This window comes from Phascolarctos cinereus, unplaced genomic scaffold, assembly GCF_003287225.1.
Source record: "Phascolarctos cinereus isolate Bilbo 61053 unplaced genomic scaffold, phaCin_HiC Scaffold_4;HRSCAF=312, whole genome shotgun sequence".
NCBI classification, from domain to species: domain Eukaryota; kingdom Metazoa; phylum Chordata; class Mammalia; order Diprotodontia; family Phascolarctidae; genus Phascolarctos; species Phascolarctos cinereus.
In genome coordinates this window covers 724,914,856-724,938,246 of record NW_027555847.1, presented here as the reverse complement: position 1 = coordinate 724,938,246, position 23,391 = coordinate 724,914,856, and the positions used below count along the sequence as shown (strand labels likewise).

Here is a 23,391-nt window from a genome sequence, read left to right as displayed (position 1 = left end):
CAGTCAAAGAAGGTGCTGGCTCTGTTCCATTTATTACCTGTGTGACCTTCCTTCCCTTCTCCAGCCCTAAAACAGGAGCCTCCACCCAGAAGCCAGCAGTCCTAGGAGACAGAAGTGGCCCAGAGACTCTGTTGTCCCGAGTCCTCTCTCCACTCTGGGGCTGGCTCCTGTGGCCTTCATGTGTGCCCTCTAAGGGGAAGGGGAATTCTGGGCCATCTATCCTTATATGCTCCCTGGCTGGGGTGGGGGCTCCCAAGGATGCTGGTCTCACCCTTAGGAGACTCAGGTCCCATCTAAGCTGCCAGGAGAGAACACCTATCAGCTGATCAGGGGGAGCCTGGGCTAGTCTCTTCCCCCATCTGGGCCTCAGTTTCCCTCAAGGTAAACTGGCTGTTGTGAGGACAGGGCTTTGTCACCAATAAGGCTCTAGAGAAATGTAGACAATAATGATTGTAACACAGATCCTGTGCAGCCAAGCCTCCAATGGCTGGACCTGCCACTTGGCTGTGGCCTCAGACCCTAGAGGTGTTTCTGTGGAAATGGGCTCTAGGAGAAATTAGGAGCAGGTTGAAAGGAGGCTGGCAGAAAGGCATAGTCACTGTCAGAGCCCAGAGGGGGAGAAGCCATCTGGGGTGGGTGGAGAACAGGGATGGTAACCTTTAGACAGGAGACAGGAAGCGAGGAAGGCTCTCAGGGGGCCCAGGTGGGGATGTGTGCCAGCCCTCTGACGGACAGTGACTGGGGCTGGGAGCAGAGCATGGCCAGGGCCCAAGAAGGGAGATGGCTCAGAAAGGGACCTCAGAGTCCTGGCCTTCTTAATCCTTGTGTGCTGGGCCCCATTGGCCTGAAATGATCGTGTGTGGTGAAGCCCACTGACCTTTTCTCAGGATAATGTTTTTAAATGCATAAAACAAAGTATGTAGGATTGCAAAGAAAACCAATTATATTGTATGTGTGTGTATATATGTATATATATATATATATATATATATATATATATACATACACACACACACACACACACACACACACACACACACACACCCATACTTTCCTACCTAAGGACCAGAGCCCCTGAACTCTACTCAGGGCCCAAGCTTGTCCAAGCTCCTTTTTTTCAGATGTGGGAACTGAGGCCTGCGATGGGGCACGGACTCGCTCTAAGTGGAAGGATCCCAGCTTTAGAGCCCAGAAAGATCTCAAAGATTATGGTGTGGCCTAATCTCTTGAGTTTATGCTTGAGGAAAATGAACCTCTCCCTCCCCCCAGAGAGAGGCAGGGCCTTGAGCCCAGCGCCCCAGGTGGTCAGAAGCAGAGCATCCTCTTTGCACTGGGCCCCATTGCTTCCTCACGGGGGAGGGTGGGGCTCCTGAAGCAAAAAATGGGAGTAGGGCTGCTTACTGAGAAGGAGCCGAATATGGGAATGGGGCTCTGGAGGGGGCTGTAGGGAGGGCAGCAGGCTCACTTAGGGGAGGAGGCGCTTCACTGATGGAAGCCCTGGAGAAGTTGGGGGGGAGGGAAAGGAGGGTTTGGGAGCATACTGAGGTGGGGTGTAGAGATGGGGGTGGGGAGGAGGTGTGCACCCAGGAACTGGGGGAAGGGCAAGGGGGCCACTGAGGGAGGGGCACATCCAAGGAGGCGCTATGGAAAGGGGAGGGCCTTGGGTGCTCACGGAGGTGGGGGATGGGACTGGAGCTTGGGGGAGGGTGAACACAGAGGAGGGGACGCTTGGGGTGGGGGGAGGGCAGAGGCCGGGAGTTTAGTTTTCAGGCTAGAAGGGCCTTTGACATAATCTCATCCAACCTCCTCATTTGACAGACGAGGAAACTGAGGGAGGGGTGCGGTGGGAGTCACGGGGTAGGGGGAAAGGGGTCCGATGTGCCTTGCGGAGCCAGTGCCCCCGGCCCTGTCCCTCAGTCCGCCCGCCCTTCCGAGGTGTCGCAGCGCCCGCCCCGCCCTCCTCCGGTCCTCCCCCGGCACCTCCTCCTCCCGCTTTCCCCTCCCCCTCCTCTCTTCTCACCCCGCTGCTGCCTGGCAGGAGGGAGCCGAGCCAGCTCTGGGAGGAGGCAGCGCAGCGCAGCGGAGCAGAGAGCCCAGAGGGCAGCTCGGCTCAGCCCCGCTCTGCCAATCTTGGCCCGGCCCAGCCCCGGTGGCGCCCTCCACTTTGGTGAGCCTCCGGGTCCCCTCCCCTGCACTCTCTCCCGGGTTAGGAGTAGGGGTGCGGGGCACCTAGGACCGGCCCGGGGCCGGGGCGGGGGGGGGGCGCGGTGCAAGGATGCTAGGGTTCCGGGATGCAGGGATGCTCGGATGGGGCAAGGCGGGGCGGGAGCCCTGGCTGGTCTCCTCTTCCCACCCCCAGGACGCAGGCTACTCCGCTATGCGGAGGGGGTCACCCGCTGATCTGAGGGACGGCTGTCTTCAGCAAGGGTTCTCTCGTGAGAGGAAGGGAGTGGGTTCTGCTCTGAAGGGGTTGCCACTTTGCTATGGACTGTCTCAGGGACTTCACTGTGGGGTTCAGTTTTGGGGAAGGGGTCCTCATGGAGAGGAGGAGGTTCATCGCTGAGTGAGGCTCAAAGGGGAGGGCTCTGGGGGGGGTTCTCTCCAAGAGAGGGGCTCCTCGGTGGGGGGGGTTCTTTCCGAGAGAGGGGCTCCGCTGTGGGGGAGGTCTGGGGGGGGATTCTCGCCATAGAAGGGGCTCTTCGGGGAGGGGGGAAGCGTTGTTTTAAGAGGAATTTGCTCTGGAGCCCGGGGACTCTCCAGAGGAGAGAGTTGTCTTGGGAACAGGGGAGCTGGGCAGTGGTGGGGGGGAGGCAGTGGGTAAGGGACCTCAGTCTTGGACTGAGGCCAGGACCCGGAAAGAGCCTGGTGGAAGTTGTAGCTTGTGCTTTGGGATCTGCTGAGGGAAAGAGGGAGGAAAGGAGGGAGAGCAAAGAAAGTCTGGAGCCAACTGGGTGAGTCTTAACTAGAAGCCGAAGGCTCCCCCCTAGGTCCTCTCCCCCCTAGGCTGCAGGAGCTGGTTATGGTGGAAAGAACCCTCAGCTAGGAGTAAGGAAACCTGGGTTCTAATCCTGCCTGCATTGCCTTTAACTCTGCCTTTGGGCAAGTCCCTTCTCTTGGTGCCTCAGTTTCCCCTTCTGTAAAATGCGGAGTTAGACTAGGTGGTCTCCACTCTGCCTTCCCTCTGGCACTTGGGTTCTCTACTTCTTTTGGAAGGTTAGATTGAAATAGTCTAGGTAAGAGGTGCTGGGAATGCTAGAGGAATGGAAAGTCAAGTCACCAAGCATTTATTAAGCACCTGCTGTCTGCTAGTGGGGTATCCTAAGAAAGTTAAAAGACAGTCTAATGGGGGAGATGATATGCAAACAACTATGTCCAGACAAGATGTGGAGAAGATAAAAATGAGAGATAATTAACAGGGGGAAGGCACCAGAAAGAAGGGGGGATGGGCAAAGGCTCCTAGGAAAAGGTGGCTTTCAGCTGGGACCTGAAGGAAGCTGGAGGTGAGATGAGAGGGAGAGAATTCCAGGCATTGGGATGGGTGGGGGTGAGAGTGAGATTCAAAGGAAGAAAGGAAGACTGGGGGACTCAGGGATTGGGGGGGGGAAGGAAGGATGGAATAGTTAATGATGACATTGATTTCAGAGACTGGGGGGATTACCAAAATATTGGCAGAGACTGGGAGCCTCAGAAAATAGTGCTGGTTTGAAGAGGAAGGGGGACCAGGTCAGTCTGGGACATGGGACTTTGATTGCCTAGGGGGAGATAGGAGAGGGCATCTCTGAGGAGTGGGCAGGTCAGGATGGGTCAGAAATTTGGAGAGGGCTGATGACAAAGCCTGGGGGGACACAGGGACTTCATGTGACACTCCCACCCCAAGGAGGAGAGGAAGAGGCAGGAGGCAGGAGGCCCATGAGGCCAAGCTGCATGGGGTCAGAGAAAAGTCTTGGGTTTGGGGACTGGGAGGTCAATGAGGATTGTCAAGTCATTTCATCCACACAATGTCTTGGGAGAGCGCTTTCATTGAAATGGCAAGGAGGAAGGCAGGGTGAAGCCAAGAATCCAATCCAATGTTTTTATCAGACCATTTCCAGAGCTCCAACTAGGTCTGAGCCTCAGTTTCCTGCTCTTTAAATGGGTTTTTGTGAGGCTTGTATAGTTTGAGTCACTGTGGAAACATTGGCTGTCATCACCACCGCCGTCATCATTAGCTCCTTCTTGTTCCAGTCTTTGGCAGTAAGGCTCACCCAAGTTGCTGCCCTGCTATTATAATTTGAGATGCAGTGTTCTCCTGAATTTAAATCACTGATCACATGAGAATAATTGTGGGTGAAGTAACTGCTTCGGGGAGTTGAATAGAAATATTAGGATGCAAGTGTGCCCTGGGTGTGGTAGCCCTGCAGGAGCAGTCTGGAGAACAGTGGTGGCTAGCGTCTCTCTCAAGCGCAGGGCAGCCCCATCTCTAACTCAGAGCCTTCGGAGCTGTCCAGAGCGCTGAGAAATGGAGCGCAGGGGCCCGGGGTGGCCTGGAGGCAGTGGGAGAGTGCTGGAGAATGAAAACCAGAGGGCCGGCCAGCAAGGAGCCAAGCCGACTGAGCAACAACAGAGAAAGAGGAGCCACGGCTTGAAAGGTAGCCCACGAGGGCTCTGTGTCAAAGGCCCCTGTGCAGCCTCCTGGACGTTGTTAGGATGGGCCTCAGTTTCCTTCCCTGTAAAGTGAGAGGGTTGGGCTGGCTGGCCCTGAGATCCCCACCCTGGTGCCCAAAGGCTGTGGACACTGAACAAATTTTGATTTCTATCCTTCAACTTTTCTATCTGTACCCCTTCTTTCCCCAGCTTCCCGTGAGCCTTATAACAAAGCCTTCTAAAAATCAGCAAAACCATCCTACATGCCAGAAGTACTCTGTCCCTGTGTGCAGTGCCCCCAGCTCTCCAGGGAGTGGGCAAAGGGTCCTTTGGCTCCTCTTTGGGTCTAGGCTCGTCCCCTGCACTTTCCCGACGTCCTCTTCCAATCGGCCTTGCCTTAGCATTCTCGTCACCAGGCTGGACTTCGTTCTCCTGCTTCTGCTCATGTCATCACTAGTTCCCTGAGTCTTCTCTATGGATTAAAAAAAGGATAAACAACATTGTCGTCCCACTCTTTGGGGCTAAGGTGACCATGGGCGAATGTAGGAGGGGATCAGGCTCATGACCTCTGTGGTCCCAGCTCTAGATCTAAGAGCCTAGAATGATATGGTTAGCAACATGAGGGGTGGAAGGGAAGCTGCTGGCTGGCAGAACAGAGAACAGGGAAGAGTTTGGCTCTTGGGTTCACTAGCCTTCTGGCCTGTGCAGGGCAGGGCTGGGCAGGGTTGGCAGGGCAGGGCTGGCAGGGCAGGGCAGGCAGGGCTGGGCTGGGCTGGGCAGGGCAGGCAGGGCAGGGCAGGGCTGGCAGGGCAGGGCTTAGCAGGGCAGGCAGGGGGCGTGAGCTCCCTAGTCCTTGGCATGCCTTACTGGCTCTCAAGGCATGGGCAGTCTTTCCCTCCTTTGCTGTGGATCTGGGCCTGGGCACACCTGTCCTCCCAGGGTGCTTCTTGTCCTTCCTTGCTCTCCCATGAATCCTAGCGGATCTGCCCAAGCGGCTTACTCCAGGTCTTTTGCCTGGGCAATGGGATTCAGTAACTGTTTAAACTGCAATAGAAGGGAGAAGTTATGACCTTTCATAGGATTCAGAGCTGGAAAGGGACCATCTGGTCCAATTCCCTTATTTTACAGAAGAGGAAACTGAGGTCCAGAGAGGGGAAGGCCTGGAAGTTGGCATTGCCCACACCCCCCCTCCTCTGCCTTTCCCCTGGACTATTGGGCCGTTCAGGAGAGAGATCTCTGACCTAGGAGCAGACCTAGATATAGAGCTGGAAGGGACTTAGCATTTGTCTAGCCCCCTTCCCTTTTACAGATGAGGAAACTGAGACCCAGATTGCTGAAGGGACTCTCCCCAAGTGGATTAAGGGAGGAAGTGGCAAGGTCAGATTTGAACTCCTTTCCACTATCTCGCTCTCATATCAATGGGATTGTAAGATAAGCCACTATGCTTACCTCTATGAGTCTCAGTTTTCCCATCTGTAAAGTAGAAATAATGTTGCCACGCCTTGTTGAAAGGCGAGCCCCTCCTGACATCTCTTAGAAATGCAGTCAGTGTTGGATTGACTCAGTAGGGCCCTGCGGCTCAGTGGGAGGCGCTGGGTGGGGCTTTTGGAAATGTGGCTTCTTGTCTCGGCCCCCCCACTCCTTATCGGTGTGATGTGGGGGAGACCATTGCTGCCCAGGAAGTCTGCGGTTCCTTGCTGGGAGACATGGAGTGTGGGGAGCCCAGACCTGGGAGACAGGAAACCTGCATTCCAATCCTGGCACTGGCGCGTGCTACCAGGGGGATCTTTGGCAAGTAACTTCTCACTGGGGCTCAGTTTCTTCAACTGTAAAATGGAAAGTTGTCCCAGATGTTCTAGGGCCTCTTCCAGCCCTGACATTCTAGGCTCTAAGGCCCTCCCAGCCCTGACATCCCCTGTTCTGTGGCCCCTCCCAGCCCTGACATCCCCTGTTCTGTGGCCTCTCCCAGCCCTGACATCCCCTGTTCTAAGGCCTTCCCAGCTGTGACTTGCATGATTCTGCTAATTTTCTGCCTCTCAGCCCAGGACTCCCCTCTCCCCCCAACCTGAGTTTGGGACCAAAAAGAGATGAAGAGAAAACAGCCCTTGGGGGAGGGGTTGGGGACATGTCCTTGTGTGTGTAGCTGGGGTATAGACCCTCTGCTGGCTGCAGAGGGGGCTTCTCCAGCTGGTCCTGCACCTCATTCCTGCCAGGCCCATGAGACGTAGGCAGAGCAGCATTTGTTAACCCATTTTACAGGGGAGGAAGCCAAGTCCACGTCCACACATCATGGACAGAATGTGCTGGACTCTCAGTGTTATGGCGGCCCATAGGGACGTGGGCTCTTGTGAGGGGAGACGCTGCTGCCCAGGATCCCACAGCGGCTCACGGGATTCCTCGGCTGTCTTTGGTTTTGTGAGGGTGGGCTTATGGCAGGGCAGCCAGGGCCACTGAGGCACACGGGGCAAGGGGGAGCAGTTGGGGGCCCTTCACGCAGGCTACCAGCTGGGCAAAAACCTCTGCACAGGAGGACCCAGGGAGAGAGGACGATTGTAGGGGAAAGAGCCTTGGGTCTGGGTGCAAATCCTGCTCTTCCTTGCCTTTTCCAGCCTCTGTTCCTTCCACTGTAAAATGAGAGGATTAGACAAGCTGCCTGATCTGGAAGCTTCCTTCTTGCCCTAAGCCCTGGGCTCTGAGCCCTGTAATCCCTCAGGAGCTCCACCTGACCCAACTCTACGGAGCTGGGGGCAAAGGTTACCTTGGTTAGCTTCCCCCTCCTGGCTCTCAGCCCCAGCGGGCTTGACACCCCTCCCACCTACCCACAGGAGGCCTGACTCCCGCTGCCCAGCCCCCCCCACAGGAGGCCTGACACCCCCTGCCCAGCCCCCCAACAGGAAGCCTGACACATCCTGCCCCACTAGGAGGCCTGACACCTGCTGCCCAGCCCCCAACCCCACAGGAGGCCTGACACCCCCTGCCCCCACAGTAGGCATGACACCCGCTGCCCAGCCCCACAACAGGAGGCCTGATACATCCTACCCCACTAGGAGGCCTGACACCCCATGCCCCCCATAGGAGGCCTGACACCACTTGCCCAGCCTCCCCAGCGAGTGCTGAGGTCCTGACACCCCCTGCCCACCCCCCCACAGGAGGCCTGACACCCGCTGCCCAGCCCCCCCCACAGGAGGCCTGATACCCACCTGGCAAGCCCCCCACAATAAGCCTTGAGAGGTCCAACCACGGGGGCTCCTGCTCCAGCCCCCCGGGTCTGGCAGAGGCCCAGCCCCCCAGAGGCCTGTCACGGGGAAGGGGATTAGAATTTCCCTTGGCCCCAGAGGGCAGAACCAGGACCAGTGGGGAGCAGTTTCAGGCAAACAGATTTTGTTTGAGGAGAAAAGAGAATTTCCTAATGAATAGTAAGCCCTGGATTGTGGTCAGAAGAGCCGGGCTTGAGCCCTTGCCGGCCAAACTCAATTCAGTGGAACCCAGTGGACATTTCCTGAGCTCCTGTGAGGCGCAGGGCCCCCCCTGTGCTGCGGGGCCTCCCTTGGCTGAGCCTCAGCCTCCTTCTCTGGAAGATGGAGCTCTCTGAGGCTGCTACTGGCTCCAAGGCCCCTGAGCTGCAGTGGTCAGGCCCACGCTGGGACAGAGGGTTGGCCCGAATGACCTTCGGCCTGTCCAACTCCGAGTCTGTGATGGCCGGCTGGAAAAGCTCACCCTAAAGGGGAAGAGGAAGAGAGCCTGAAGGCAGCTGCTCTCTAGCAGGGGGCCCTCCCCCCAAACTCGGTGGGGGGTGTACCCGACTGGGGGTACTCAAGCCCCAGCTGGACAGAGTTAGGCCGGAGGTAAGGGAGAGCCTTCCAGCGGTGAGCGTGGCAAAGCCCTGGGCTGAGCTGGCCGAGGTTGGGCAAACACTCTGTGGGGGAGGTGCCTTAGGTGCGGTCTGCCGGGCAGGGAGACGGGGAGTGACCTCCTTACCCCCCGGCAGCTCCCAAAGGAGGGATGCTAACTGAGCTTTGGGACCTCCCTCCACTTCTTGAGATCCGATTCAGTTCTGAGGTAGTGCGGCGCAGTGGCCAGAGCCCCGGGCTCTACCTGCGTGGCTTCACCTCCTTCCACCTCAACTTCCTTCTCTGCAAAACGGGTATAATAAGAACCATTCTTCTTGGGTTTATTGTGAGGTTCATGTGAGGAGTGGATGCAAGCACTTTGCAAACCTAACTCTTCCCCAAAAGCTACAATATTGTGATGACTGAGAACGCTGAGCTGGTCAGCATGTAACTCCAGCCTTGGGGAGGCTGCGAGGCTGAGGAGTCCTGGAGCCTCAGAAGCCCTTTGAGTCCTACTCCTCTTCCTTGGCCCCGCTTGACTGCTTCTGGGAATGGGGAACTCACTACTTAGCAAAGATCCTGTCCTTACCAAGGTCTTCTTTCCCCATGGCTCCGGGTTCTCCCCTCTGGGGCCAAGCTGACCAAGGCGAGTCCTTCTTCAGATGTCCCCCGCCCCTCACTCCCTTCCAGTGTCTTCTCCAGGACAGGCACCCTCATTTCCTTCAGCTTATTCCTGAAGTCTCCAGGCCTCTGGAAGTCCTGGTCCATCTCTGAGAAATGGGCAAATTTTCCAGTGTACTATCAGTGAACCTAGAACCTAGAGCCAGGCCAGAGGCCCCTGAGACTGCACCTCCCTCCCTCCCTGTCTCCTTGTCTTCCTCCCTGCCCACCTCTTTCCCTCCTTCCCTCCACCCTTCCTCCCCTCCATGTCTCTCTCCCACTCCTCCCTCCCTCTCTCCCTCCTTCCTTTTTCCGTTCCCCTCCCTCCCCCCTTCTCCCCCTCCCTCCCTCTCTCTCTCCCTCTCTCCTTCCCCCCTTCTCCCCCTCCCCCTCCCTCTCTCTCTCCCTCCATCCCTCCTTCCCTCCCTCCTTCTCTCCCTCCCCTCCCTCCCTCTGACCCTCCCCTCCCCCCATCCTTCTCTCCCTCCCCTTCTCCCCCCTTCTCTCCCTATCTCCTTCCCCCCTTCTCCCCTCCCTCTCTCTCTCCCTCCATCCCTCCTTCCCCCACTCCTTCTCTCCCTCTCCTCCCTCCCTCTGACCCTCTCCTTTGAAAGTTGCCTAGGCTGGCTCCAGCTTTTTCAGCCTGGCCAACCTTACTAAGTCTTTGCCCTTGCCACACTTGGGGCCCAGTCAGGCCCAGATGCCTCTGCTTTGCCCCCTCCCCAGGCTGCTCTCCCTTTTCCATAATCGGGGGTTTCCTGCTGTCTCCAGGAGAGTCCCTGCGGGGCAGTGGCCGCACCTCCCGGGCCTTTGGGCACCACCCAGCAGTGGGTGAGGGGCACCCTGGCAGCATCTGAGTCAGCCAGGCCGTTGGCAGGGTGGGCCCTGGGCACTGGCCCCAGGGGAAGGGGGCCTGGTAAGACCCTGTGAGGTCATGGGGCCCAAGAGAGGAGGAAGGGGGGCCCCGGGGCAGCGAGGACATGTCCCTGAGCTGTGGTTCCCTCTCTGTAAAATGAGGGGTTTGGCCTCACTGGCCTCTAAGCACCCTACAGCCTCTAAATCCATGAGCCTCTGGGGGTGGGGGCAGGCGACTTGCCTCTGGTCCCCAAGGCAGTCTGGCCATTTGGGGATCCCAAGCAGGGCTCTGGGCTTCCAAGGTCTGAACTGGATGGTGCCCCAGCCAGAGAGTCTGAGTGTTGGGCAAGGCCTCGGGGACGCTGAATCCAGCCCCATGCCCCCCCCCCCAGGAAGCGCTTCAGCTTACCCATCAAACGGATCTCCAGCCTCCATTTGAAGGCCCCCGATGACCGGCAGCCCACTCCTCTTTGGGAGAGAGAGCTCATGCTCGGGCACCAGACAGAAAGCTCTCCTTGGCACTTTCTGCCTGTAATAGACAACACATCCCCGGGCCTGCCAGTTATTCTTGGAATGAAAAATGAAGAATCCAATCTCCCACCTCCAAGCCCTTGCACAAGTCTGGAATGCACTCACTCCTCCCCTTTACCTGCTTAGGTCCTGCAGCTGGGGGCTCGGCCTTTCCCGATCTCCTGCCCTTGTTAGCGGTCTCTCCCTCCTGAAATTCCTCTGGATGTCCATTGCATCTCCTTCCTTCCACAGGAGCGTATTAAGTCCCCAGTGTGTGCCGTGCACTGGGCTGAGTGCTGGGGACAAAGAAAGGCAGAGCCAGAACCAGGCCTGTCCTAAGGGAGCAGGGCTGGGGCTTTGATCTGGTCTCCGCAGCACCCTGTACCTCACCTGGCACACAGTGCTTAGCACACAGTAGGTGCTTACTAGCTGAGGGCTTGCTGCCGAGTCCTACTCCGCGCCTCCTTCATCGGGACACCCCAGTGTGGCCTCTCCTTGGCCCGCCCTGGGCTCTCCTCTTAGGGTACCCTTCTCCTGGAGCCTGACCTTCACCACTGCTGTGTCCCTGCTGGAGGCCGGGGTGGTGTGACCTCCTAGACTTTCAGGGTGGGGTCACCCACATCTAATAGCATGATAATGATAGAGTGCTTTATGGTTTACAAAATACTTTATCTCATTTTTATCCTCATAACCCTGAGAAGTCGGTGCTTTTATTATCCATGTTATAGGTGAGGAAACTGAGGCAGTCAGAGGTGAAATGACTTACCTAGGGTCACACACCCAGTATTTGGATTTGAACCTGGGTCTCCCTGACTGCAGGTGCAGCCCTCTCCTCACTCATTGACCCACCTAGCTGCCCTGAGGTGACTCTAATTCCTTTGTTGGAACTCCTCCCCTGGCCCCAGCCCATCCCCGGCCTCCCAGGCAGCAGCTGGGCACTAAGAGTCCTAGCTATGGCTCTTGCCTGTTGCATCAGTAGAGAGAACAAAGCCCCTGGGTTCACTGGGGCCAGTGGGGCCTGGGTCAGAAGGCAGGACTCTGGCAGGGGAGCTTGGAGGTGGGCCCAGGGGCGGGGTCTTTGCCATTCTTGAAGCCCTCACCACACAGCCTGCTGGTAGCCCCCCTTCCCTCTGCTCTGTTTGGGGTCATGGGCACACTCCTGGAAGCCTCATGTGGGTAGGGCCTGGCCAATGCCCCAAGGCTTAAGAAATGCTTGTTCTGTGAAATGAGGCCTCTGGGGCCTCTTCTACCTCTAGATCCAGGGGCCTCTGGGTGATCTCTGAGCAGAAGAGCCTCAGGACATTTGTCCAGGGGGAAGATTGCAGGGCAGTCTTGAGTAGGGTGGAGCAAATCAGGGAAGCTGAGGTATAGGTCAGCCAGTCAGAGGTTCAGGTGGGCCTGGCTGGAGGCTCCACAGCTTTGGAGATCAACTGGAGAGAGACTGGGAGGGATGGAACATCGGAGACTTGGGCCTTGACCGGAGGTGGGGGGTCAGGAAGGAAGAGGAGGAGCTTTGAAAGCCAGCACAGGGTCTGGAGGCCTTTAGAGCCCAGTGACCCCATGCCTCCCCTAATACAACCCCATTGGACAACGGAAATGGTGAGGCTCTTCATAGGTGCTTCCAAAATGCTAATTGGCTGACTGGCTCTTAGAACAGGGAATGTCAGGACTGGGAGGGGCCTTAGAACAAGGGATGTCAGGGCTGGGAGGGGCCTGAGAACAGGGAACGTCAGGGCTGGGAGGGGCCTGAGAACAGGGAATGTCAGGGCTGGGAAAGAACAGAATGGAGGGGATCTCTTAGGTGTGTGTCCATGGGCAAGCCAGTTCACTCTTCTGATCCTCAGTTTCCCTATCTGTAAGACTCTTCCCCTGGGGGTGGGGATTGTAGGGAAGCCCTCTGGAGCCTTTGGGTGCTGGGGCTGCTCTGGTGCTCTGGGGCCCTCTCATCAATAATGTGCTGCCGGGATGTGGTCCCCAGTATCATTGCTGTTTTTCTTCTCTCTGGGGTAGGCTGGGGACAGGCTGCCATCAGGGGAGGAGGCTAAAGTCCTAACTGGAATTTTGCCTTCAATTCAGGTTGTCAGGCGACGGAGCCCCCTCCTGGCAGCAATGACAGAGCCATCTGGGGGACCCATGCGGGATGCGCTGGGTCCCTGATGAGGGGCCCGGCTGCCTCTGGGCGCCCCCACCATGGCCTAGCCTTCAGCCCGGCGTCCTCGGGGCCTCACTCAACATCTCCATCGCCATGGGAGGCTGCTTCTCCAAACCCAAGCCAGGTGCCGTCTCCCCCTCCCCGCCCCCACCCCCCACAGCTCGTCCTGGAAACAGCAGCTCAAACTAGGTCAGGCCTGTGGCGATCTCCATAGGGAGACGGTTCCAGGAATGTTAATACGGGGCTGCCCGGGCTGAGGCCAGAGACCTCTCAGAGCTGCTGAGACCCCTGCATGCCAACAGCCAGGGCACTGAATGGGGGCCAGCAGCATTGAGGGCGGGGGCCCACAGGGAACAGTCTATGCTGAGCTGGGGGGAGGTGAAGGGTATTAGGATTGTTAACACTGCTCTCCTTAGGAAAGTGCCTTCCTCCAGACAACCTTCTGAAGTACTTGGGGAAGCATGCCTACCACCAGTTTACAGATGGGGAAACTGAGCCTTGGGGAATTGTCTGCAGGGCACGTAGCCAGCAGACAGTGGAGCCAAGGGGCTGCCCTAGTCTGTCTGGGCAGTTTGTAAAGCAACTGGGCCTCTTGGCACAGCAGAGGGGTTAAGGGGCTTGGGGTTCAAATCCTGTCTGTGGGTGGCAATGGGGGGATCTCCTCACGGGCAGAGTGCAGCTTGTGTTCAGATGGCCTGTTCAGCAAGGTTAGGGAGACAGACCCCTCGCCCTCCAGTCAGCTGAGACTGGGTCAGACAACCAAGGACCAACCAGAGTTTGGGGGAAATGGCAAAGGCTGTGGGGATGAACATGTTCTGGGGAGTCCAGAGGAGAGGATGTCTGAGCCTTTCAGGGATGGCAGAGCTGGGAGGGGCCTTAGAACAGGGAATGTCAGGGCTAGAAGGGACCCTAGAACAGGGAATGTCAGGGCAGGGAAAGGCCTTAGGATAGGAGATGTCAGAGCTGAGAGGGAACTTAAAACGGAATGGCAGGGCTGGGAGGGGCCTGAGAACAGGAAATGTCAGGGCTGGGAAAGGCTTTAGAAAAAGAGTTGTCAGAGCTGAGAGGGAGCTTAAAACAGGAGATACCAGGGCTGGGAGAGGCCTTAGAACATGGAATGTCAAGGCTAGAAGGGACCCTAGATCAGGGAATGTCAGGGCGGGGATTTAGAATAGGAGATATCAGAGCTAAGAGGGAACTTAGAACAGGGGATAACAGGGCAAGAAGGGACCCTAGAACAGGATATGTCAGGGCTGGGAAGGGCCTGAAGACAGGGGATGTCAGAGCTGGGAGGGGCCTGAGAACAGGGAATGTCAGAGTTGGATAGGGCCTTAGAACAGGATCTGTCAGTACTGAGAGGGAGCTTAGAACAGGGAATATCAGAGCTGGGAGGGGCCTGGGAACAGGGGATGTCAGGGCTGCAAGATGCTTAGAACAGAGAACACAGGCTGTTGGGGCTGAAAGGGGCCTTCGGCCCTGTCTCTTCCAACTCCAGTGCTGTTCACATGCCAAGGACCAGCCAGGGAGCTCGCTCTCCTCTCTTGCTGTCCCCTCCTGGTCTGTTAGGGCCTTTCCCTCGGGCCAGTCAGCGGACTTCTGTCCTCGGTGGGCCTGTGTGGCCTTCCAGTCAGAGCTCACAGAATAGGGTGGGTCCTGACTCCTCCCCCCAGAGCCCCACGCAGGACCTTAGGTACTCCTGCTGCTCAGAGAGGGTGACTGCCCCAGAGCCGCACAGAGGAAGGGTCCCCAGGAAGGCCTCTCCCGCCTCTGTGTCTCCAGCGAGCCACAGGGTGCTCCAACACTGACACGGCAGCCTCCTTCCCCTCCTCCTGAGTCTTGCTGGTGTCGAGTATGAGGGAGGCAGAGAATCAGCAGTGAGGAAGGTACAGCCCGTCCTCTTCCCTGGTCGGAGCACGTTCACAAGGGATGATGACCAGCTGGAGCGGGGAGAGGGCCCCGATGGGGAAGGATGGGCCTGGGGATCCGTCCTATGAGGATCCAGTGAAGGAACCAGGTCTGTCTGTCTGGCTAGCTGTCTTCTAATAGCTTTGTACTGCCTGGCCCTCGAGTGCAGAACGAGGTGGACACTGCAGAGAGGAAGATGAAGGTTTGAAAGCCGAAAAATGCATAGTAATTAGAGCTGCCCAAAAGTGGAATGGACAGTGTCATAAGGTAGTGAGTTCCCTGTCATTGGAAGTATTCACATGGAGACTAAATAACTGCTGGTCAGAGAGTCTGGAGGAGCGATCCGTGTAGCACTTTTGGGGCTAGTCTGGGTTCTCTGTCAGGTCTGTTCTAGCTCTGCCATTTGGAAACTCTGTGAGGTCAGTGAGAGAATGTCCTGACAGCCCCAAACCCTGGCTGCAGGCCCTTTTAGGCTCAGGGATGGAGAGAGTTGGGTCAGATCCTGAAGGGAGTTCATGCCATCCCCCAAGGCCCCCTTCAAGGCCCTACTTTTCTGCCTCTTCCCCTCCTGTTCCCAGGCTTCAGCCCGGGGGTCCGCCGCCTGTGGCCTGTAGAGCTGGGCCGGGGCCCAGAAGCCACTGGGCAGTATCTGGGTCGAGCTGCTGCAGGTGTCCTCTGAGTGCAGGGCCCAGCTCGGCCATCCTGGCTCCTGCGAGGCCCGGTGTCCCCTTACGTGATAGCTATCAACAGCTACTTTTACAGGAGCTCTGTGTTACCTGGGGACCTCCTGCCTTTTTTGTCCGATCCACCCGAGAAACTCTTGGGGGCAGCGGGAGGGAGGCTGGACCTGGGATCCATGGAGGGCTAAGGGCTTGCAGGAGGGCCCTGAGGGGGCGGCTGCGTCTTGTCTGGGACAGGGGAAGGAGGCCCGGACCCCTGGGATCCATGGAGGGCTAGAGGCTGCAGGAGGACCCCGAGGGGCGGCTGTGTCTTGTCAGGAAGCCCGAACCCCTGGGTCTTGGAGGCTTAACTAGCTGCTTGTCCTTGGGCAAGTCATTTCCCCTCAGAGGTCTAGACATGGGGGCTCATGGGCCTTCAGTACCGATCTCACAGCTGGTACTGGGGGGGAGAGTGTTTATAAGCTTTCAAGCATTGGCAAAGTGGACACTGGAGTTCTGGGGCCGCTGGGTGGTGCCACAGTGCACAGAGCGTGGGGCTTGGAGTCAGGAGGACTCATCTTCCCAAGTTCAAATCCAGCCTCAGACATTTACTAGCTGTGTGGCCCTGGGCGAGTCACTTCACCCTGTTTGCCTCAGTTTCCCTATCTGCAAAATGAGCTGGAGAAGATCTCTCAGGGTAGGTACAGAGAGCAACTGGGTTTCCAGTTCGAGGACCCTTCCAGTGGAGGAGGGTCATGGGGCCTTGGGCTGTGCTGGGGGAGGGGAGCAGGCCTAGGATCTAATTATTGATTACGAAGAAGTGACAGAGCAGAGCAGGCCGAGACGATGCTGCGTGGCTGCATCTGAAGGTCACTCAGTGGTACCCTGCACACTCTTCCTGCCTGAGTGCTCTGGGGCGCAGCAATGATTCTGTCTGCCAGCAAACAGCCTCGGTTTCCATATGTAAGATGAGTGGATTAGCCTAAATGACATGTAAGGTGCGTTCCAACTTACTCTAAGGATTGATCAACCATTAAGCATTTATTGAGCACGTACTGTGTACTGGGCACTTGGCTAGATGCTGGGAATGTAGAGATGGAAATATATCCTGTCCTCCTTTGAAAGGGCCCCAGGGAAGGAGAGTCTGCCATTTTAGGGTCAGGGTTCGAGTCAACCACCCTCTCTCAGATACTTCAGCCCATCTCAGACCTCGTCCATCCCAGAGTTCCCTTCAGTGGAACCCATTCTGGGGGCCCACGGTCTGTTCATCCAGCGTCCGGCTCTCCCATGGGACCAGGCCATCCTTTCTGAGCTGGGGTGTGGCAGCCATTCCCTCCTACCTGGCTCTCTGCTGCTCCCTTCACTTGGGTGAAGAGTAGAGGCTCCATGACTGCCAGGTGTGTGGTGACTCAGTAAGACTGTAGCTAACATGGGGGCTCCCTGTAAGGCTTCCCTTATTATCTCCTTGAATGCTACAAATAAGATTGGTGCCCTGGGTAGGTAGGATCCTTATTTTCTTCCTTTCTTTTTTTTTTTTGGGTAGGCAATGGGGTTAAGTGACTTGCCCAAAGTCATACAGCTAGCAAGTGTTGTTGTGTCTGAGGCCAGATTTGAACTCAGGTCCTTCTTACTCCAGGGCCCGTGCTCTATCCACTGTGCCACCTTGCTGCACCACTGTCTTTTCTCAGAAAAACTGGGAGTTCTTACGATGAGTCAACAAGCATTTTTAGTGCCCACTGTGTGGTCAGCACCGTGCTACATACAGGGGTTTCTCAGACAAAAAATAGACTAGCTCCTGCCCCCGGGGAGCCTGCATCTTACTATAAATGTAAGCCCAGACTCTGGTGATGATGCGAATTTGGCCAGAGAAGGTGTGAAGTCTTCATGGAGGAGGCGGTAGCTGCGCAGGCTGTCGGGGTCCTGTGCCAGGGGAGGGGTGCACTCGATGCACTGGGAGAGGTGGAGGTGGTAGGGAGGAGGCTGGGAGTCAGAGTCTGTTGTCTGTTGTCTGTTTGGAAGTTATGGGTGCGAGGCAGGATGTGGGCTGTTCCCACACCAACCTTCCGGGGTCTGGGAGTGGTTGGCCCAGGGATGGGGGCGCCCTGGTCTCCTTAACTCTCTGTTGCCTCCACAGTGGAGCTCAAAATTGAAGTGGTGCTCCCAGAGAAGGAGCGAACCAAAGAAGATGCGTCTCCCAGTGGCCAAGCCAGCCCTCTGGCCTACAAAGCCAACGGCCGGGCCCGGCACTACCACCCAGAGGAGCGGCCATCCACCCTGCACCCCTACCCCAGCCCTCACGACCGAGTGGAGGCCGCCGCGTGCCACGTCAAGGACCTGGAGAATGGCCAGTAGGCGCTGGGCGGGTTCCCCTGGAATCCAGGGGCCTGGCGGGGAGCCCCGCGTGCCCCATGTCCAGACCGCAGGATGTGGAAGAGCCCCCAGAGACGTCTAGTTCAGTCCACCTGCATGAGAATCCCTCTCTAGTCCCTGGCCGCATCCTCTGACCTCTGCACCCCCATCTCCCGGGGCCGCCCCTTCGGGAGCTCTCCCCCTGCCCTTTGTGGGCAGCTCTCTTTCCTCCCCCCCTCCCTCCCTGCCTCTTCATTGCTCCTGGGGCCGTCCCTTTGGGCCAGGCAGGACAAGGCTGATCCCTCTTGCACTCAGGGACCCTTTAGATACTGGAGGAGAGCCCTGTGGGCCCCTTCTCCAGGCTCCGCCTTCTCACGTAAGATGAACACAGGGCCATCCACTAGCACAGCTCTTTTTGCCTGGTCCTTGGTCCATATTTCCTGAGGGCTGAGGGGCCTGCCCTTCCTAAGGCCCCAGGCCCTTCTCTAGGACTTGGGACTTCTCCAGGTTGGCAGGAATGCTGGGCCGAGCCAGTGGCCCTGGCTCCAGACTGCTGAGACTCCTTTCCTTCCCTAGGATGCGGGAGGTAGAGCTGGGCTGGGGCAAGGCCCTCTTGGTGAAGGAGAATGGGGAGTTCCATGCCTTGGGCCACAAGTGTCCACACTACGGAGCCCCCCTGGTGAAAGGTGGGCCAGGGACCCCTGCGTGGGAAGGGGGATATTGTGGACCCATCTTTGGGGAAGGGGCTTCTAGGGGCTTCTCTTGGGGGGAGGCTCTTACTAGCGACCTCTGTCTGGAGCAGAGTGTGACTTTGGGGGCCCTTGTCCCAGGACAAGAGGGTGTGGGCGCTATTTTCCTCTCAGGAGATGAAGGAGAAGCCCCAAGGTGGAGAAAGGTTTGGATCAGCCTCTTAAGAGCAGGCTTCAAATCCTTCCTCCCCTGATGAGCTGGGGGATCTCGGGGGTTGTAGCTGGGAGGGTCTGGGGGGGGTCCTGGAGGACAATAAAGGGAGGTAGAGGTTAGGTGGAAGGGTCTCTGAGGACCATAAGGATGGCAGTGGAGTCTCCAGAAGCCCAGAGAGAAATGTGGGGTCTGCGGCCCCAGCACCTTGACCAGCCCATAGAGAAAGCGGAGCCTTCTTCCCCTTCCTCCTGGGAGTAAGGCAGCTCTGGAAAGGCTGGAGTCTGTCCCTGAGGCCCTGGCCTGGCCAGCTGGCCTGAGAGAGCCCTTCCTTCCGCCTCAGGCCCCATGGCCCCTGAGCCTCCCTCCTACCCCTTTATTGTTGTGGCCAAAGCCCAGGGCTCTCCAGCCTCCAGCAAGGGCTCTCTCCTTCCAGGGGTCCTCTCCAGGGGCAGGGTCCGATGCCCCTGGCATGGTGCCTGTTTCAATATTGCCACTGGAGACATTGAAGACTTCCCAGGTCTAGACAGCCTGCCCAAATTCCAGGTGAGATAGGAGGTGGGGAGCGAGGCCCATGGGTGGGAGAGAGGAGAGGTCCATGGTGGGAAGATGGGAGGGCCAGAGTGGAAAGGCCCCTGGGGGGAGGGAGGGGAGGAAGAACCATGGTGAGGATGGTAGGGAGGGAGGGTAATGGCAAGGATGTGGGGAAGGGGGCCCATGGTGAGGATGGTGGGGAGGGGGGCCCACGGTGAGGACAGTGGGGAGAGGGGACCATGGTGAGGATGGTGGGGAGGGAGGACCATTGGGAGACAGGAGCATCAGAGAAGCCTTCAGCCCAGCTCAGGCTCTCTGCCCAGGGAGGGGCTGGCTGCCCTGGGGCCCCCTCTCCTTGGGTTGGTTCCACTATTTAGGGTGTGAGGTGACCCATTTTCCCCACTCTTTTGACTGTCCCAGGTGAAGATTGAGAAGGAGAAGGTGTACATTCGAGCCAGTAAACAGGTAAATGGCTGTATGTGTGTGTGTGTGGGAGCAGCTAGGCTCTGCTTTGGGGCTGGGGGCTCCGGAGGCTGGGACCTTCTTAGAGATGCTTCCTTTCCAGGGGCTGTGTGGGGTGGGGAAGCTACAAAGAGGCAGATTTAAGCTCAACGTCAGGGAGAACTCCCCTAATCATAGACTTGTGCCCGGGTGAAATGGGTGTCCCCAGAAGGGAATGAGCTCCCCGGCACTGGAGGGCTCTAAGCAGAGGCCAAATGCCGGCTGGCCTGGAGGCTGAGGTGGGCGATGGTGGGGGAGTGTCTCTGCTTGTTAGTTTCAGGGCCTCTGAGGGCCCTTCCAGCTGAGATGCTGGGATGCACCCCGGCCTCTGTCCGGAGAACTGGCTTCTGGCCCAACCCGGCATTTACAAGCACGGCTTGGTCAGCCTCATTTGATCAGATCATCACTTTCCCTGATGAAGCTGGTTCCTTCTTTCACCTTCACTTTTGAAGCTCCCTTTGCCAGTGAGAGATGCCCCCAGTAACAAAGCCTGGGCTGAGCTGGTTGGGTCTGCGATGCTCTGCTCCCATAGGCCCTGGCCCTTCGAAGAAGGGAGGGAGGTGTGTTTTCTCCCTTTACCTCCAGGGCCAGCCTTGGGCGTCATCCTTACACATCAACCCGTTCTGACTTTTTGTCCTTCACTTTTCAGTCCTCTTCCTTCTCTGTGTCCTGTACAGTGGGGATTCTCATCCCTTCTGCCTCCACTAGGTGTTTTCTCTCATCTCCCCCTACCCTGGCAGCTGAGCTGCTTCTCGGTGCCCTGGATGGTGCCCAATAATAACAATGACACAAATCATCAGAGCTGATATGGAGGGCTCCCCTGGTGTGCTGCCAAAAGATATTCTTAGCAAGCCTGGGAGATGGTGCCATCATTGCCTCCATCTTACAGAAGAGGAAACAGGCTCAGAGCGGTGAATTGGCTTACCTAGAGCAGCCCAGGCCATGTCTCAGTCAGGATTCAAGCCTAGGTCTTCCTGATTTCAGGTCTAGAACTCTGCCCATGACTCCTAAGTGGGGGAGAACATTCTGGTGTGAGAGCTGGGCTCTTGTCCCGTCTCTAACACTTCCTTTGAGTGTTTGGGAAGATCTTGAGCTAGCCCAGGGTCTCGGTGCCCCAGCAGGGAAAGGTCGTTTCTTGCTGGTTCTGGAACCAAGTGGAGCCGGTTGCAAATCTTGGCTCTGGTTCTTACTGGCTGGGTGGCCTCGGACCACCCTTTCCCCTCTGGGCCTCAGTGTGGGAGTATGTGAAGCATGGGCTCTGGGCTGAGACCCCTGGGCTTGCCTGGGGTCCCTGGAGAGCTGCCCCTTCCCCAGGCCTCCTGGACCAGACAGAGCTGTCTCTATGAGCAAGGCTGAGGAAGAAGGGAAGGAACCACTGTCTGTACATAGGAAATGATCATAGAAGCTCCCATCTCTAGAGGCCAGTGGGCTCTATGAGACCTGGGTTCAAATCCTGCCACTGCCACTTACTAAGGGTGGGCAGGTCCCTTTGGCTCATTATGAAATGGGGATGAGAAAAGCACCTGCCTCCAGGATGTCTGGAGCTGACGAATGAGCTGATGCATTTAAGGCACTTGGTAGATGATCATCTTATATATCAGACCTCACAACACAGAGCTCTCACCTCTAAGCCAGATAAAGAGCGAGAAGAGTGAGCCAGTCCCTTCCCACCCCCAGGGAGACACAGGGATGCTCTGTGGGAAGCCGGGACAAAAAGGCTGGTCCTCCCTCCCTCCCTCCTTCCCTTGCCCCCCACCAGGCCAAGGACACTGACCTTTCCAGCCCTGCTGCAGCCTGGGGGTGGGGGGGTGATGGGGAGACTCCCTGAGGCGAGGGTCCAAGGTCTGGCCTCTGCAGATGCTTCCTAGCTGGGCACTGGGCCTGGGCTCAGGGAAAGATTGGTTGGAATCCTGCTTCTGTGACCCTGGGAAGTCCCTTCCCTTCCCAGGACCTCCGAGGGCCCTCTAGCTCTAGAGCTCAGGGCATCTGTGCCCTGTGGAACCTCTCCTTCCCCAGGGGGACAGGCTGGGCATGGGGCGGCAGGCAGGCAGGGAGGCCCGAGCTAGGCCTCCCGTAGTGATTCGCTCCCTGGCTGCTCTCCCCCAGGCTCTGATTCCCCTCAGTGTTCTGAGAGGGCTGAGCCGGCTCTCCCCAGGGACCCCAACCTTCCCCTCACCCCTTCCTCGCCTCCCTCCCATTGTCCTCCCATCACCTCCCCCTCTCTCCCTGGACCTTTATCAGCTAAGTGCCTCTTCTTCCTTAACAAAGGCCTGGGCTAGATCAAAGGCTTGGCGGCTGGAAATGCCTCCTCCACACCCCTTCAGGGAGGATTTCCCAGGAAGGGAGGGGGGTGTCTGTCAGGGTCTGTGTTTTCTTCTGTGTTTGTGTCTCTTGGTCTCCTTGGGAAGAGGTGAGGTGGGATGAGGGGTGTGTGTGTCTGTGCGTGTGTGCGTGTGTGTGTGCGTGCACGCGTGTGTGTGCATGTGCATGTACTTGTGTGGATGCAAGTGTATATATGTATATCTGGCATTTGTATGCATGTGTATCTGTGTATGTGTGTGCACGTGTATGTGTGTGTATGTTTGCACAAGTGTGTGTGCGTATGTTTTGTGCATGAGTGTGTGTATGCACATGAGTGTCTAAGAACCTTTAGGGATCCCAAGGCTCAGACCTGCCCTGGAAGGGGGCGCTGCTCAGTGGGACACAGGGGTTCCGTTGGTACTCTGAGTGCTTTGCGTTATTGGGGGTTTTGGCCCCCTCTATCCCCAGTCTGTAGCCCAGTGTCAGCACACAGTAGGTTCTCTGCAGAGGCTTAGATGGATGCTGGGGAGAACTCTCTGTGGGGAGGGGGCAGGCCACTTTGGACAGCTCCTCAGATCCTTCCTCTTGGCCCCCAGGGCTGGCGCCTGCCAGACTCTGGGGTGTTCTGGGTAGAGGGGATCCTTCATCACCTTTGGGTCCCACAGGCCCTGCAGACACAGAGGAGGACAAAGGTGATGGCCAAGTGCATCTCCCTCAGCAACTACCATGTGGGGAGTACCAACATCCTGATTGTGGGAGCTGGTGAGCAACTGGGGGCTTTGGGCAGGGCCTGGGTGCCTGCATGGGCACGTGGGGGCTGGGGCTCAGGCTGGCCCTCGGATCAAGGCTCAGACTGGGTGTGACGGGAGTGCTCGGGCTGGGCCTGGGATCAGGTGCAGCCTCGGCTTGGGTCAGGCGCAGGCTTGGCTCGGTATTGAAGAAAGTCTCCAATTTCTTCTTTGAGAACAGTGGCCACCCTTGGTCTTGTGCCAGGGCCAGGCCTGAGATGGTTCAGAGAGGTGATACCCCAAAGACCCACCCACAATATTTGGTTTGGAGCTCTGTGACTGAGATCCTCAGCTCTCCCCGACCCTCACAAAGAGCAGCTTTGTCCTCGAGCCGAAGTCTGGCCTCAGATCTCTTCATCCCTCTTTTGCTATCCTCTTTCTCAGCCCTCTTCTATCTCTGGGGTTCCCAGGCCTTGCTCCCCCCCTCACCCCCAAGGGCCATGCATGGGTGGTCTGCCAGCCTCAGAGTGTGACTGGTGATGGGTGGCTCATGGCCCTGGGGGAGCGGAGGGGGAGAAGACAGTCTGATCTGCTCAATGATTCAAGGCTCAGCCTTCCTCTGGTAGGGGCGGCCGGCTTGGTGTGTGCAGAGACCCTGAGACAGGAGGGCTTCTCCGACAGAATTGTGATGTGCACGATGGACAGACACCTTCCTTATGACAGACCCAAGCTCAGCAAGGTGGGCGTCTCCTCCCCTCCCAGGCCCCACCCTGGCCCACTGGGCTTACCCTCCAGTACAGGGGCTGGGGAGAGGAAATGCATGTACTTGACTTCTGGGCCCTGGGGCAGACCTTGATGGTCACCCACGTTCAGAGATGCCCTGA

At 57.6% G+C, this 23,391-nt stretch overlaps 1 protein-coding gene across 3 annotated transcripts in view; it reads left to right on the top strand.

Annotated features, from left to right (window-relative positions):
• The first annotated feature begins 1,963 nt into the window (after window positions 1–1,963).
• The window catches only part of AIFM3 (AIF family member 3), a 47,254-nt gene continuing 25,826 nt past the window's right edge, over window positions 1,964–23,391 (top strand). Inside the window, exons 1-8 of one of the 3 annotated variants that reach the window (XM_078154479.1) lie at window positions 1,964–2,167; window positions 12,555–12,754; window positions 17,329–17,542; window positions 18,120–18,229; window positions 18,880–18,989; window positions 19,398–19,442; window positions 22,445–22,541; window positions 23,134–23,246. In XM_078154479.1, the coding sequence (XP_078010605.1) occupies window positions 12,619–12,754; window positions 17,329–17,542; window positions 18,120–18,229; window positions 18,880–18,989; window positions 19,398–19,442; window positions 22,445–22,541; window positions 23,134–23,246 (825 nt within the window). In that variant the 5' untranslated portion in view covers window positions 1,964–2,167; window positions 12,555–12,618. The remainder of the gene's footprint in view (window positions 2,168–12,554; window positions 12,755–17,328; window positions 17,543–18,119; window positions 18,230–18,879; window positions 18,990–19,397; window positions 19,443–22,444; window positions 22,542–23,133; window positions 23,247–23,391) is intronic. The other 2 variants (XM_020996686.2, XM_020996689.2) reach the window with 2 other exon arrangements.